This window comes from Echeneis naucrates, chromosome 17 (assembly GCF_900963305.1).
Source record: "Echeneis naucrates chromosome 17, fEcheNa1.1, whole genome shotgun sequence".
Classification (NCBI taxonomy): Eukaryota; Metazoa; Chordata; class Actinopteri; order Carangiformes; family Echeneidae; genus Echeneis; species Echeneis naucrates.
This window is the reverse complement of record NC_042527.1, coordinates 20,297,573-20,311,738: the sequence shown is the minus strand read 5'-3', so window position 1 is coordinate 20,311,738 and position 14,166 is coordinate 20,297,573. Positions and strand designations below refer to the sequence as shown.

Sequence of the window (14,166 nt, the reverse complement as noted above, 5' to 3'; positions counted from 1 at the left end):
ACCACAAACTCATCAGGAAAACTTTTACTGAGCTGATAAATCAGGGAGCAGGAGGGACATTTTCCCATAGACTTCAATATAACCAGACTTACTGCCAGTGAAGTCGCCCCCCTGATGGCCATTATAAGGATTTCAGGTTTAAAGCTTGGGCACCTGCTTCACATAAGCATGAACTCCTGCAGACACGACTGAGGGCTGAAGAAAACCCATCAGTCCTAATTCAGGTTGAAAGGTGATGAAGATGCAGATTTGTTACGATAATAATCATGCCACAAGTTTTTACATCCTCATTCTTATGCAGACAAGCTTCTGTGCCAGTGACAGATTTTTTAAGCAAACTAATTCGTTGTCCTGCTCAGAGAGACTGGGTGGAGGGGTGGGGGGGATTTAAGGACACAGTCCGGCCTTCTGCCAAATGGAGCCCAAGCAACTGTTTTGGCTTCAGGGACGCTCTCTGTTGCCAAAATACGTCGCACTCTGGTGAAAAGAAAAACGCTATTTTCTGTCCGTCGTCATTCTTTAAACATTTACTTGTTTGTTTCCCTGGGGGTTGTTCGTATTCTGTGGGCAAACTTGTTAAAGAATGGCTTCCAGTCACTTTCTCTTCACAGATTAATTTCCTGCCACAAGTATTTCTTTTGGCAGTATTGTATTTTTCGAGTGGCGAATGTGTTACTCTGGAGCAAAGCTAAGCGTGCATGACCTCACGGAAAACAATTTTATTTTGAAAACCAGACTACACTGACAAAATGGAAGGAGAGGCTGCCATGATTGTGTAAAACTGGGACATGCATTTCTGTGAAAATTCTTAAACTGACAAACTTTGGTTTCGTTTCCCAAATAAAGAAGGTCTTTCAAATCTGCAGTTTCATGGCAGTAATGTGAAAAGAGTTTGCTTTTCCATAGAAATCTTATCTCTTTACTTTGAAGACTTGTTGTGTTTGTAGACAATCATCTCCCAATTGTCACGTGTTGACATTCAACATGATGAATGGAACAAAATGGCGGCATGGCAGAAGGAGGGAAATGAACACAGTGGAATGATAAGAAAGATCCGTAGTCAGAGAACAAACGATGATGCTTGAAAAGAGAGTTGTGGAAAACAGTTTGAAAACCAGAAGGAACCAGGTGATGTTGAGACAGCGTGAACGCCAGAAACTGGCGATGGATGGTCTTAAATGCATTCTCAATGGGCCCGCCAGGTGCACCTAGTTACACTAATGCAGACTCCGCCCACCAGGACCTGGGAGGGAAAACACAGCAACAAAGGAAAGAGCCAGAGGCCTGTCACACCACAAACAAGATCACTGTGCATGAAGACTATTCTGCAGGAAAATAAAAAAGCAATCTGTGAGAAATCATAAGAAGCGCAGAGCTTCTGTTTGTGTGTGGCCTGAAAGCGTCTTTTTCTGAGTGTCATTCAGAAATTAGTCAGAAAAGAAAAGGCCTTTTTCGTTGTGTTGAAACTTGTGGGAAACTTATCTGTCTCAGTGTTGATCAAAATATCCAACCAGCAAAATTTCATTTCTGGAATAAAATTGAAGACTGAATGTGATATAAAGTTATATATATATATACATATATATATATATTTAATGCTAATGTTATTTACTTTCAAATCGGCTAATAAATACAAAAACTAGCACTAGTGGGCTAATTTATTCAGCAAAGCAAAATATTCAGATCTTAGAAGTTAGATTTGTTAGATTAAAAAGTGAAAATAGAAATATAAGCCCTCAAAGCCATTTTAAGAAAATTCCACTGAACATTCTTTTAAATGGATCATTAAAAAAACAAAAAAGTGGCAGTTTTATCTACTCACTCATTCTGTGAGTGAGAATACAGAAATATATTCATTAGTGCTTTTATGTTGCAATAAAACTCATTGTCACCCGCAGTTTCAGAATAAAAGACTGGCAGTGGCTTCATAAAGTAGGAAACTTCTTTCTATGCGACATGATATCTGAACATCTGGCTCTTTTTTTACAGCACATAAAGCTGCTCGTGGCCTCGTCGGTGTCTTTGGAGAAGGTGCGATGAACTGAAAACGTTGGCGGTGCTCCACCTGCTTCACTGTTTCTCTGCCCCACCACTGTATTACGTAACCAGAAGCTTGGCGACGAGGAGGGCCGGATTCCTTTGTCGGGGTTCAAAGTGCACCATGAAAAGATAATGGCCTCCTTTTATCAGACGGCCGTGATAATGAGCTTGTTCATCACCTAGGAGAGGAGAGACCAGGGGAAGGGGAGGACAAGCGAGGGAGCGAGGCGGTGTGGGGGGAGAAAGGGAGGAAGGCTGAGGAATGCCCATCCATCAGGCGTATGTACCCAGAGTCTGACCAGAGCAACCCCCCCTTCAAACCTCCAGACCTCTTCATCACTGTTTGTGTAGCCAGGGGATGGAAACACCATCCAGCCTTCACCCCAAACATTCACAGAAAGAAGGAGCACAAAGATATCATTCTGCCTAAATCTACTGTTTCTTGTGCTGGCAAACAAAAACATCCGACCTCGACACCAGATCACGGTAGGAGGTGTGTGTGTGTGTGTGTGTGGCGGGGGGGGGGGGGGGGCATCAATAGTCGCTTTTTTCAATATCGCATTTCACTTTATTGTCTGTAAAAGCGAATTTAATCCCTAAAAAAAAGCACAAAATACAACAAATATGATGTGTGGTTAAAGAAAAGCAGCCGTCAGCGACCGTGATCCTTCGGTAACCTTTACCAGGTTCTTCTGGTTTACTTAACTTGCTTCTGGGTGACGAGGTTTTGACCTCCACTTTCCTTCTGGTTTAACAAGCCACCCCCCCCCCCCCCACCTTCCCCTTCCCCTTCCCCTCATGGGCCCACAGGACACATGAGCTGAGGAGAGGCGGGGGTGGTGGGGGGGGGTGTGTGTGTCTGTGTACACATATGTGCGTGTGGTGAAACCTCGCTCAGGGGAAGATCTTGTTTTCCTGGTCGACCTTGAATGTTCTCACTCATTTCACTGATAGTTGTGAATATGAATGCATTCTCTGAGTACTCAGAGATTTAAATGAGGCTAAAGAAGCACAACTGCCAAGTTGGAGGTGGTGTGTGTGTGTGTGTGTGTGGAGGAGGGGGGGTCCCACTGAAAAAACCCCATGGTAGCTGTACATACAGATAAAGTGTCTGCATTTGACGCTGCAGGCATCAGGAGTAAAAGTTTGGTGGATGAATTAATCATTTCTACCCTGAAATTAATAACTTTGCTCCCTTGAATAAAAAATATCTGGCCTTGCATTGCAGCTTCTTACTTCTCCAATAATTTCAGTGTAAACTAACAGAGGTGGCGGTGTCAGGGCGCTGCAGCTGCAGCAGCTGGACTGACTGGCTGTTGTGTGTCGATACAAAGGCCCACGGACCAACTCACCACTGAACATGTCCAACTTGTGTCTCTTTGGGGGATGGAATGATTAACCTGAATGTGCGAAACGATCCTGCAAAGCTTCTGCCGTCTTATAGTTACAAAGTTCTCAAAGTAAGACGAATATTGATTATTTGAAGGTTTATTAAGAGCAGCAGCTTTGGTAGAAACGAGTCGGGATAATGGTCTCCTTTAACATCTACACTGATCAAACCGGTGACAGCGTGGCGATGCAAATGAACATCGTCCCCGGAAAAACCAAATGATGTCAGGCCACATTAGTTCCGTTGAAAGGCAGTAAAGTGATGCCACCTCCTTGTTTCCATACGCTGTGTATTGCCTTGCTTGTTTCCTTTTCCTTGTGTATTTCTTTGTACTGTACAGTTTTTAGTTCCGGCAGTTTGAATTCAAATACCAATAGATACATCTTTTAAGAAAACCCTCTTGAGAGTGCTTCAGGTCTTTAGAGGCTTTGGGGTGCAGAGCGTGGCTGGCTTGGTGGAGCAGTGTTAAAGCTGAGGCACTTTGTTCTTGCAATCGGAGATGAAGAGGCTATTTGTCTGTGTAGTGTGCGGAGCTCTTATCTGGGATTTGTTTGCGGCACAACTTCATTTGCATAAATTTCTTGGAGAGTAAGATGAAAAACTGCGCTTTTGGCTGGAGCATCGGGGGGGGGGGGGGCAGTTTGTCCTCACAATGTTCATCCTTTCTCTAAATGTTGAACTGGGGATAAGCTTCTCATTTGACCAGGAATAATCAGATTATTCGCTCTCTCTCTCGTTCTTTTACTCCAGATTTAACAATCCCAGGTCCTTTTCAGAGTGAGTTTTAGATTTAAAGGAAAGTTAAGACTTTTTCCTGCTTATCTCGATAAACTAAAGTGTTCGGTTTGAATTTTAAAATGAAAATGATGGAGAATTTATGTCAGTTTTACCATTTTGCTCCCTTTCATAGCGATCCCGACCGGTCCGGTTCCACCGGCACCAAAACCAATAAGGAATGACAGTGACAGGTATCGTCTTCCTCTGGGCCGTTTCACTCCTTTGTTTCCTGATACCATTAAAGAGTCATCGGTGAGCCAGTTTCACTGGGTGACATCTTCCTGCATTACAAAGAACACACACAATCATCGTGACTCAACAATCACCTAAATCTTATCTCGACTGGTGCATCAAATGTTTTAGCATTTCCTCTGGCATGGCATTTCAACCATTTCTAAAGTCGTCTTCATCCTCATCTGCGCTTCGTACCTTTTTTTTTTTAAGAAGCGAGAAAATGTGCAAGAGCAGCAGGCTGTGTTTTTGTCACTGATGGCAATGTCGGGCAAAAGCAGGCAGATGGGATTCAAGAAAAACACTTCTGTCTGCTGTCGAGTTTTTAAAAGAAGAATTACGGCGTGATCTGACATCGAACTCTTTCTGGTTCAAGTCGCTGCCAGCATGGGCCAGTTCTGTGGCCGGTCTGACCTTTCACCTCTCTGGGGAAAACGGAGCAACAGAGGTAATTTCTCTTTTGGGAATCAGCTAAACTAAACAAACGCTTCCTGTTTGACTGTGTGGTGGGAGGACTGAAGACAGAAGAAAAAAATAATAAAATAAATAAAAACACATTTAGATCCAATAAATTCTTTTTATCGATTTTCCAATAAAAAATACATTCATACAGAAACTATCTTACAAAACAATTTCAAATGAAAAAATCTTGTTATAACATAAAACAAACAAAAATAGAGCCTCATATTTTTATCTCCATGTTTATCCAATAAAGATTCTCTAGCTAAAGATAGGGCGTCTTTGTGGGTCTTTAAAATGTTCAGAAAGAAATCACATGGCAAAACAAACAAACAAAAACAAACAAAAAAAAACATAATACTTAGCAGGCACCAGAATGCAAAATCAGAACAATTCAAGTGTCCAGAACAATTCACGTCTGAAAAGTTTTTTTTTTTTTTCCATTTGCTTTTTTAAAATTTTTGTTTTGTTTTGTTTTGTTTTGGCTTTCTTGAAAGATGATAGGCCATGGTGTGTAGGCGCTGTGGGTGCCTTTTGAAAAATGTACATTTGCTCTTTCTTTTCCTCCAGTCAAATTAAAAAAATAAAAATAAAAAATAAGAAAACAAAACGAAACAAAACAAAAAAACCTCTAAACGATGTTACAGAAGCAAATGAAGGAGAGCGGCGTGTGTCCATTTTACAGTAATTCTTCAGCCTCTTGTCTTTATTGGTTCATGTTTAGAAACAACACACTTGCACTTTGTTTTTTTTTTTTTTGGTCCCATATCCTTTCAAAATAGAAGCTTCCATACAAAATTCTCTTAGTTTACAATGTACATAATCTTTGCTTTTTTTTTTTTTTTTTTTTTTTTTTGACATTTCTCAGTGTAAAAAGAAACATTGGCATACGGATTTTCTTTAATGTTCTTTAAGGTTCACCTGTACAGTTGTTGAGTTGTAACAAGGCTACCTGTGATGTTGACCACTGAGTGACAGGCACCAAGTTTTATGACCACTCCGATCAGCCATACCCCCTTAAAGCACACAAGTTCTTTTTTTTTTTTTTTTTTTTTTTTTTTACCCCCCACCCAACACATTTTCGACAAAAAAACACCGAACACTGTGGCTCCAAAATGTCTGCTAATGTCAAACTGAAGGGATTTCGATAAATGTGAGAGATCAGAGAATTGCATCGACCCACGGAGGAGTGCGTCGAAGTCATGTATCTGAAGTTAAAACATGCATATAGTGAAGTACAGACATCTAATCTCTCGTCAGGTCGCCTGCAGAAGAAAACAAACAAACGAACAAAAAGGACAGAGACCTCTGGGCCTGCGCCGCGGCTCGGCTGAACCGGTTCTCGGTACCGTTAAATCGGATGGCGGGTTGTTTAAAACAGGACTGACTAAAAGATCCAGACTCAGCCTGAGGGAGGGACTCGCCCAACAATACAACACAAAAAAAGCAGACTCACAGTTGAGAATGCTGTCATTACAACAAAGGACGCTTTCTCCTCTTAAGCCTGCAAGCCTTTGACGTGTCCAATGCAAAAAGTTGTCTTTGCAGCAAATCTTAATTTCTTCGGAAACTCGCTGGCCGAGCGTGCCACATTTCGTGAGAACGTGTTTCCAAGACTCTGTACCTTTGACAGCAAGTTAAAGTCTGTTTGACGTGCATCCACACTACCTTATACTACATAGTAGTAAAAAACCTATTACAAAACTGAATTGCTTTTCCAAGTGCGCCACAATTCTGTCTCAGGCCTGGGTCATTTTGAAGAATATGATTTTAGTTCTGATATAGTTATGATACAGTCAACAAAGAATGCACAGAAATGTAAAAATGGCAGTCATTATGAAGCTGATATATACATTTTTTTGTTGTTTTTTTATTGTTTAATTATTATTATTATTATTATTATTATTCAGGAGTTTAGAAGAGTCTGTCTCGAGACAAAAAGGGGCGAAAGGTGTGACTGTATGGATCAGAGCCTTTATAAAGCTATTCAGTAACTACTACAATAACTACTGCTTTCACAACCCCCGTTTTAGTGTGTGTGTGTGTGTGTGTGTGTGTCTGTGTGAAAGAGAGTGATCTATTTAACAGGACAAGGCCACTTACATAAGGCATCAGTAAGGTAAACAGTGCATTTACAGATAGGAAAAAAAAGAGCTATAGAAATGAAAAAGTGAAGCAAGAACAAAAAATTCCCAAGTCAAGACTGTTGCCAAGCAATAGTGGTATCCCCAACTTATCTAAACAATGACTGCCTTATGTGTTTTGTACAATACTATGGTAGCGTAGTATGAAGGTAGCTGCTCTTCAATGGAATTGTTGTTGTCCTATAAGCAAACAGGTGAGCAACACATCCCCAGAATCCCATGCAACGTCTGTTAAGGTGGCAATAACTGTTGGTGTACAACCGTTGTTTTTGTGTTTTATGTTTTTTTTTTTCTTTTTTTTTAAAGATACAGAGCTTACACAATGGACAACAAAATGAGCCTCATAGCGTGTATGGTTTGAGACAGGCTACGTAATACATTGCACATTTAATAGCTGCACTAAACAAAACGACCTCCCACTTTTTTTTTTTTTTTTTTTTTTTTTTTGAAGGGGAGCTACAGTCCCACCTCCGGGCACAAAGGGGGCGCTCTCTCGCTCTCTCTCTCTCTCTCTCACTAGCGTGCGGAAATCAGCTCCACCAAAAAAAAAAAAAAACAACAAGCAGCGCCTCTCTTACTCCTCCTCCAGACTCAAACAACACAAAGAACCTTTTTTTTTTGTTTGTTTTGTTTTGTTTTTGCTTGCATTCATTCTCAGAGAGACAACACTTATCCTCCCCCGTTCCAAAAAAAAAAAAAAAAACTCCCTTGCATCACATCATCACCCTCTTCATGTCATTCATTCGCTCGAGCTTCGACAAATGCAAGCTCCATCATCTGCTCCATAAAGCCAGCACAGGCACCCAGTCGCAGGCACTCACAGTCCTCATGCGCACAGGCAAACACACTGTCATCGGAGGAATGGCACCCCGCAGGAGTCCCATCATCCTCCAGGAAAAAAAAAAGCATTGAACACCATACAGAAGAGTCTCTTCCCATCTTCTCCAGTCCAGATTTTGCCCCATTAATTTTTTTTTTTTTTTTGTGTTTTGTTTTGTTATTTATTTTTTTCCTCGAGTCTCTCCCCGCCCTCCCGCTCCTCTGTAAAAAGCCTTTCAAGAGCAATCTCCACAGCGAGGTGTTGGAGGCACTAAGTATGGTGCAAATAATAGCCTGCGTTGCTTCATGTTTTTTTCCCACTGCCTGGAACGTGGCGGTGCTCCTGTTAGCGCTCCCAGGACACACCGGCCTCGCTGATCCCCCACACAGGTCGGGACAATCAACCGGAATCATCCCTCAGAGCTCTCGGCAAAGTAAGGCCATCTTAGATGTGCCTCTTCATGTGCAGTGCCAGGTGATCCGAACGGGAGAAACACCTGAGAGGGAGGAAAAACAGAGAGAGAACCTTCAGCTGCTGGTTCACTTCCTGGTTTCTCTGTGCCAGGAGAAGTCCGCAGACAGAGGAGAAGAGTTTGGTTTTACATTTCAAGGTGTTTGGAGTATGAACTGAAGAAGAAGAAGAGTGGCCACAAACATTATCTGCAGTAACGACAACTAGGAAATGATGATGTTGTGGCTAAAGGTGCATTAGCATGAGCGAGGTGTTGCGTTCAGGGACGTTGCCTGCGCTTACGTCTCATCCAGCTTCCTGTCCAGGTCTGTATTAGTTCGTCTAATGTCTCTATCCGTCATTACAGGAACCATTTGGCCGCCATTCGTCAGCGGCCCTTCGCTCATCCCCTTATACTCAAGCTGTCTTTTCATCTAACTCTTGACCTCGACCTCCCCGACCCCGTCCCCATCATTCCATCCTTGAACCCCCCCCCCCCCATTCATCCCTTCGCCTTGACAGTCATTTTGATTGAATCTAATTTGCATACATAAGTGACATGGGCTTTGTTAGTGGAGGGGGGTGCTCAGCAGCAAAGGTAAAGAGAAGCTAGGCTGTTGTGGTTGTGGGGGGTGGGGGTGGAAGTGGAGTGGGGGGGGGGGTTGTTTGTCAACCAGCGCTCTCACCTGTCGCAGTGACTGCATTTGAATGGCTTCGCTCCAGTGTGCTTCCTGAAGTGTCTGGTGAGTTCATCGCTTCGTGCAAAGCGCCACTCGCAGCCCTCCCATGAACACCTGTAGGGTTTCTCACCTGAAAAAGGAAATCACAACAGATTCAGACAATTGATCTTCCTCAGAGGCCAAGCAGGAAGTTCACTGTTCCTCTAATGTTCATAAAAGCTACAAAATGTTTTTTCACTTCGATCGTCGTAAGACAATCTTTACAAACACTGTGATATGTTTTTAAAGCGGTATCTCGTGAATGAGCCGTCGTATTTGGCTTTATCATAGTAAATCCGACCTATCAATCAAAGCGCCAGGATGTCTGAGACTTCAAAATAAAATTCGGCTTTGCACATATGTTTGTCCTAAGCAGGTGCTAAGCAGATTGGGCTGACTACTGTGCGTTGAGGAGAAAAACAATCTTGTGCCTTGTGGGTTTTGAGAGCTGTGGTATGCAGCTTTTAAGGAGCTGCTCGAGTAGACAGCTTATGTAATGTGGGAGAGCTGCAGGAAAAGAAAAAAAAAAAAAAAACAAAAAACAGAGGCTGTTTCTAATGGTCCTGAAGGCCATTAACCACGAGGCCGACGTGGTCAGCCAAGGATGCTAGGAATGCGGCTTCCTCCACTAATGGGCGACTCAGCTGTAAACAGCCTGGCAGAGGTCAAAGGTGGCGAGGGAAAGCGCTCACATTTGAACGCCGGGCAAAACAAAGTAAATGTCAGATTCCCATCAGTTCTTTCTTTCTTTCTTTTGGCTGTTGAATGCAAACGTGCCAGTTTGGGAGGATTTTCCCAGGGTGAAATCTGAGACCTGTTGATATGTTTTCAGAATCCACATCCTCCAGGTTCCTGCTCGAGCCACAAAAGGACATCCCTCCCCCTCCTCCTATGCCTCTCTCTCTCCCTCCCTCCCTCCCTCCCGTGCATGAAATCACGTTCCTCTGTGTGAATTGGGTCACAGTTGAGGGCATTCCTCCTGACAAACAATCCAAAGTATGTGGGAGCGTTTTCAGGGGTAAGTTGATTTTACTTTCGCTTTTGAAAAAGATATTCATTGGTTCTGTTTTCAAAAACATGATGTCATAGGTGTGACTCTCCTCCCTCTCTCCACCGAGTTTGCACCCGTGACACAAAATTTGCATGGCACGTGACCGTCAGCAGGCAGCTTTACCTGTGTGCGTGCGCTGGTGTGCTTTGAGGTGCGAGCTCTTGGTGTACACCTTCCTGCATCCGTTGAACTGACACCTGTGCACCCGCCTCCTCCCGTCAGGCGATGTCTCCCCGCTGGTGAGTCCCGACCTCTCCAGGGTCCTCTCCATGCCCCCTGTCCTTATTTTCCCCGGCGAGTGCAGCACAGTCTGTATCCCACTCCACACTTGAGGCACCGAGCCCTCTTTGCCCAGCTCGGGCGAGGAGGGCGGCGTGCTGATGATGGCGGAGCCCAGGTCTTCGCCACCGTCGCCCAGAATATCAGTCAAAGACCCGGAGGGGAAGTCGAGGGCGGGGGAGAGCTCCTCGGAGCTGTCTGATGCCTCGCTGCTGGCGTCGGAGTTGAAGCCGCTGGCGTCAACGTGCTGGTTGTCCTGATTGTCTTCCTCCTCCTTGATGTGGGGGGTTTTTGGGCCGGGGTCGTTCGACTTGTCCCCGCAGGCCAGCATTAGCTTGCTCCACAGGTCCTCCTGGTTTTCAAATTTGAGGTCTGTGGCCGAGACATAAGGCTCACTCTGGAGATACCTTTCCAGCTCGAGGCATGTCTGGATGGGGAGAAAACAAGAGAGCAGTGAGTTCATCGGAGAGCAGAGCCTGAGGCCTGTAACGCAGCGCTGCTCTTCAACCGGAGAGTCCCTAAAAACACAGAAACAAATTACCCCCCCCCTTTTTTTTCCTCCCTGTAACAGGAAACACAAACTGATGTTCCTATATAGACTGCGTTTATTCTTAGCAGCAGCAGCAGCAGGAGAGGGAAACGCTGCGACTCTAACACCACTGGCCCCGCTTCCTGCCTGCATCAGCCTGGCAAGAGCAAGACACAATGTCCTATGCAGAGGATAGTCAAGTACGTAATAAGGGTGCCCTCTGAGGCCATATCAGGGAAGATTACAAGCTCCACATTTCCTTCAGCGAACAAGAACAAGAACAAGGTGCTCTTATCTGCGAACACATGCATGGCCGAGTGTACACGTGTGTGATTGTGTTTAGGTGTATGTGTGTGTGTTAGGGATGGCCATGAAATTTACATATGCTACCCCCCCCCCCCCAAAGTGGGTTAGGGAAGTGCTTGTAGATCTTTTAAATCTATCAATTATTCAACATAATGTGGATTTAATAATGCATTCAGAGGCATCGCTAGAAATAACATAGCACGCTGGGGACTCAGAGGAGGGAGGTCTGGTTCATGGGGGTCCATAAAAAGCCCTGGCATGAATACTGCAAGAGCTGCTGAGGATTGTGGGCTTATTTTCTTCTGAAAAGGAAGTGAGAGAGCACTTCCTCACTTCGCCGCCGCTCAGCATAGGCCTGTTATGATGGCTGCTGACGACGGGACCAGGCGACAGTCCTCATGAAGCAGCCACATGTCTAAACACACAAATGAACCAAGTTGGGGCCAAGAAGCAGAAGATCGAATTCTGTTTTCTTATTTTCTTCGAAAATTTCTCGGGCCTGCTTCACAAATTCAGACCTCGGAAAAAAAAAAAAAAACCTTGAATTGAGAAAAGGGGAAATCCCCTCACCCCCCACAAAAAAAAACTAAAGGTGCTCTCCCATAGAAGATACAACACACTCAACAAAGTCTCAACAACATGAGTGAAAAATCTTAAATCAACATCAAAACGGATTGTGAAGAGTGACAGTCGCTTTAAATTCCACCTGCTCCTCAGTTCTGAGCTGAGACAGTTTGGAGTGAAAAAAAAATGGGGGCAACACAACTTCACAAACACACTTTATGTCTAAAATGGGAATATTGTGGGAGCTGTGTAGGAAGTCATGAGTGAGACAGAAAGCATTCAAAGCAAATGTTTCTCGTCAGCAGAGCTGGACAAATCCCATGCGAGCTTTAAATGCCTGGGAGGGCCACTTGGCCCCCAGCCCGAGGAGATCTGACAGACAGGAGGAGACAGAAGAAGAAGGAGACGGGTTCTTTTTTTAGAATTATTATTCCCCCCCAAAAAGCCCGAACAACAGGCGACTTGAGCCCTTCAGCCGGCCCCTGCAGAAAACTCCGCTGTTCTGTCATGCAGGGGCCGCATGGTCGAGCCAAACTGGAATAGAAATCAGTCTCTCTCTCTGTCAATCTGCCATTCTCTCGTAGCTACGTGTGTGTCTGACAGAGGGCGAGAGAGAGAGGGGGAGAGAGAGAGAGAGGGAGAGAGAGAGACAGCTGGGGGGGGGAGGAGGAGTAGATACGCGCAAAGACGCACGGCTCGTTATTACGCCGCTAAAATCTCCAAAACGCGCGGCGTGTTTTTCATTTCAACTTCAGTCCCAAAGCAACATTTCTAATGATCTGTGAGAGACAGAGGAGCAGAAACGCGATGACTCTACTCCCCCCCCCCCCCCCCCTCCAAAAAAAAAAAATAAAAAAAAAAAAACAACCATCCGTCTGACTTAATAAAATCAGGAATGAATCCCATCAACTACAACAACGTGCGTAAAAAAAAAAGTGTCCGCTTGTCCGCGCAGCGACGCGACGAGCGTTTGGGAATGTTGGTGGAATATTTCAGACATCTGTCAGTCAGGGAACTTGCATCACTCCCCCCCCCCCCATAAGCAGGCGACTTCTAGCAGGGACGCTGATATTTACAGTTGCACCAAACTGAGGGAGGTTTCATAAACAACTTTGACATTTGCACGTCCACAAGCAGCTGTCAGTACAAGACAAGCAGCGCGCCCCCCCCCCCACCCCCCCACCCCCCCACTTCACTGTCCACCTCTCTTCTACCACCAGCCCGACATCACGCACAACACACCGAGGAGGGGAAGAGGAAATTAAGGAGGTGGTGTGTGTTTACCTGCTGCCAGTACTCCTCCAGAGACGGTAACGCTGAAAAGTATCCGGTGTCGTGCACGATCTGGAGCTCCTGGAAGATGCTACACATCGGGATGACATCCATTTCACTCCAAAGCTGCAGCCACAAGTAGAAGCGAATCTGAGTCCGGGGGAGAGAGAGCAGAAGGAGCCCGCTGTGGTCGGAGAGGAGCTGCTGCTGGACGCCTCAGCCGCGTTTGCATGTATGATAGTCGGGGAAGAAGAAGGGGAGGGGGGGAGGAGAGCCGTGCGCTTCCAGTGGAGGTTTTGAGCGTGTGACGCACCGAGAGCGCACAACACTGAACTCTCCAAAAGTCCGGCAGAGCACTGTAAACTTCCCCCCCGATTCAAAATTACAGACACCCACCCCCATGTGATTACATTACGTTTCGCTACGCCGACCAATGGGCTGGCGGGAGCGGACGTCCCGCCTACCAGCCCACCTCCAGCCAATGGCGGAGCCGGAGCCGACTCATCCTGCGTGCCGTGGTTGGTGCGCGGCGCGCTGAGTCCGCGGGCTCCCATTGGAGCAGCTCTGCGCTATTTTTAGAGCGCTATATAAGCCGGACTCCTTTCGTAGCAAAAAGAGGAAGTCCCGTTTTCTACCGATTCAAATGTGAGTCTGAGCTTCTGCTGCGCGAAAGAGGCGCCGCGCCGCGCCGCGCCGCACCGCACCGCACCGCACCGCGGCCGCGGAGCCGCGTTTCAGGTTGGAAATACACACAATTATCATTATTATTATTATTCTTTAACCACACAAACTCACAACGACACACACGCTGCACTGACAGCTTTTGTCGTTGTGTTTTAAAGCTTCAGTGTAAAAGTGCCACTTCGCTCTGAAGCGCAGATTCCGTCTTCAAAATGAAGTGGTGTGTTTGGGGGGGGGGGCTGTCAAACATCCATAATTTCTCTGCTCTCTGAAATAAAACTGATAGACTCCTTCCTTTTCATGGCCGTCCAGAGATGCCATGAGGATTGTTATGAGTCTCCCTGTGACCGTATAGACAGTTTTAATAAGCCATTAAGTTATAATAGAGTTGCCATAAAGATGATTATTCGCTAAATGCTCTGCAGGTTATTGTAGAGACGGCAGCTTGAGGCTT

The 14,166-nt window shown here is 45.2% G+C and overlaps 1 protein-coding gene across 1 annotated transcript; it reads right to left on the bottom strand.

Annotated features, from left to right (window-relative positions):
• Nucleotides 1-5,704: 5,704 nt before the first annotated feature.
• On the bottom strand, nt 5,705-13,396 carry LOC115058388 (Krueppel-like factor 6). The gene is made up of 4 exons (XM_029525744.1): nt 13,044-13,396; nt 10,205-10,787; nt 8,998-9,121; nt 5,705-8,357 (listed from the first exon to the last, which is right to left on the bottom strand). The coding sequence occupies exons 1-4, from the start codon at nt 13,143-13,145 to the stop codon at nt 8,306-8,308; spliced, it is 861 nt and encodes a 286-aa protein (XP_029381604.1). The 5' UTR covers nt 13,146-13,396; the 3' UTR covers nt 5,705-8,305.
• Nucleotides 13,397-14,166: the final 770 nt, after the last annotated feature.

Excerpts from the sequence above, each read along its gene's own strand:
- LOC115058388 (XM_029525744.1), bottom strand. The coding sequence starts at position 13,145 with ATGGATGTCATCCCGATGTGTAGCATCTTCCAGGAGCTCCAGATCGTG. Across the intron at positions 10,788-13,043 it reads TGGAGGAGTACTGGCAGCAG|ACATGCCTCGAGCTGGAAAG; the intron begins GTAAACACACAC and ends CTCCCCATCCAG. Across the intron at positions 9,122-10,204 it reads ACACCAGCGCACGCACACAG|GTGAGAAACCCTACAGGTGT; the intron begins GTAAAGCTGCCT and ends TTCCTTTTTCAG.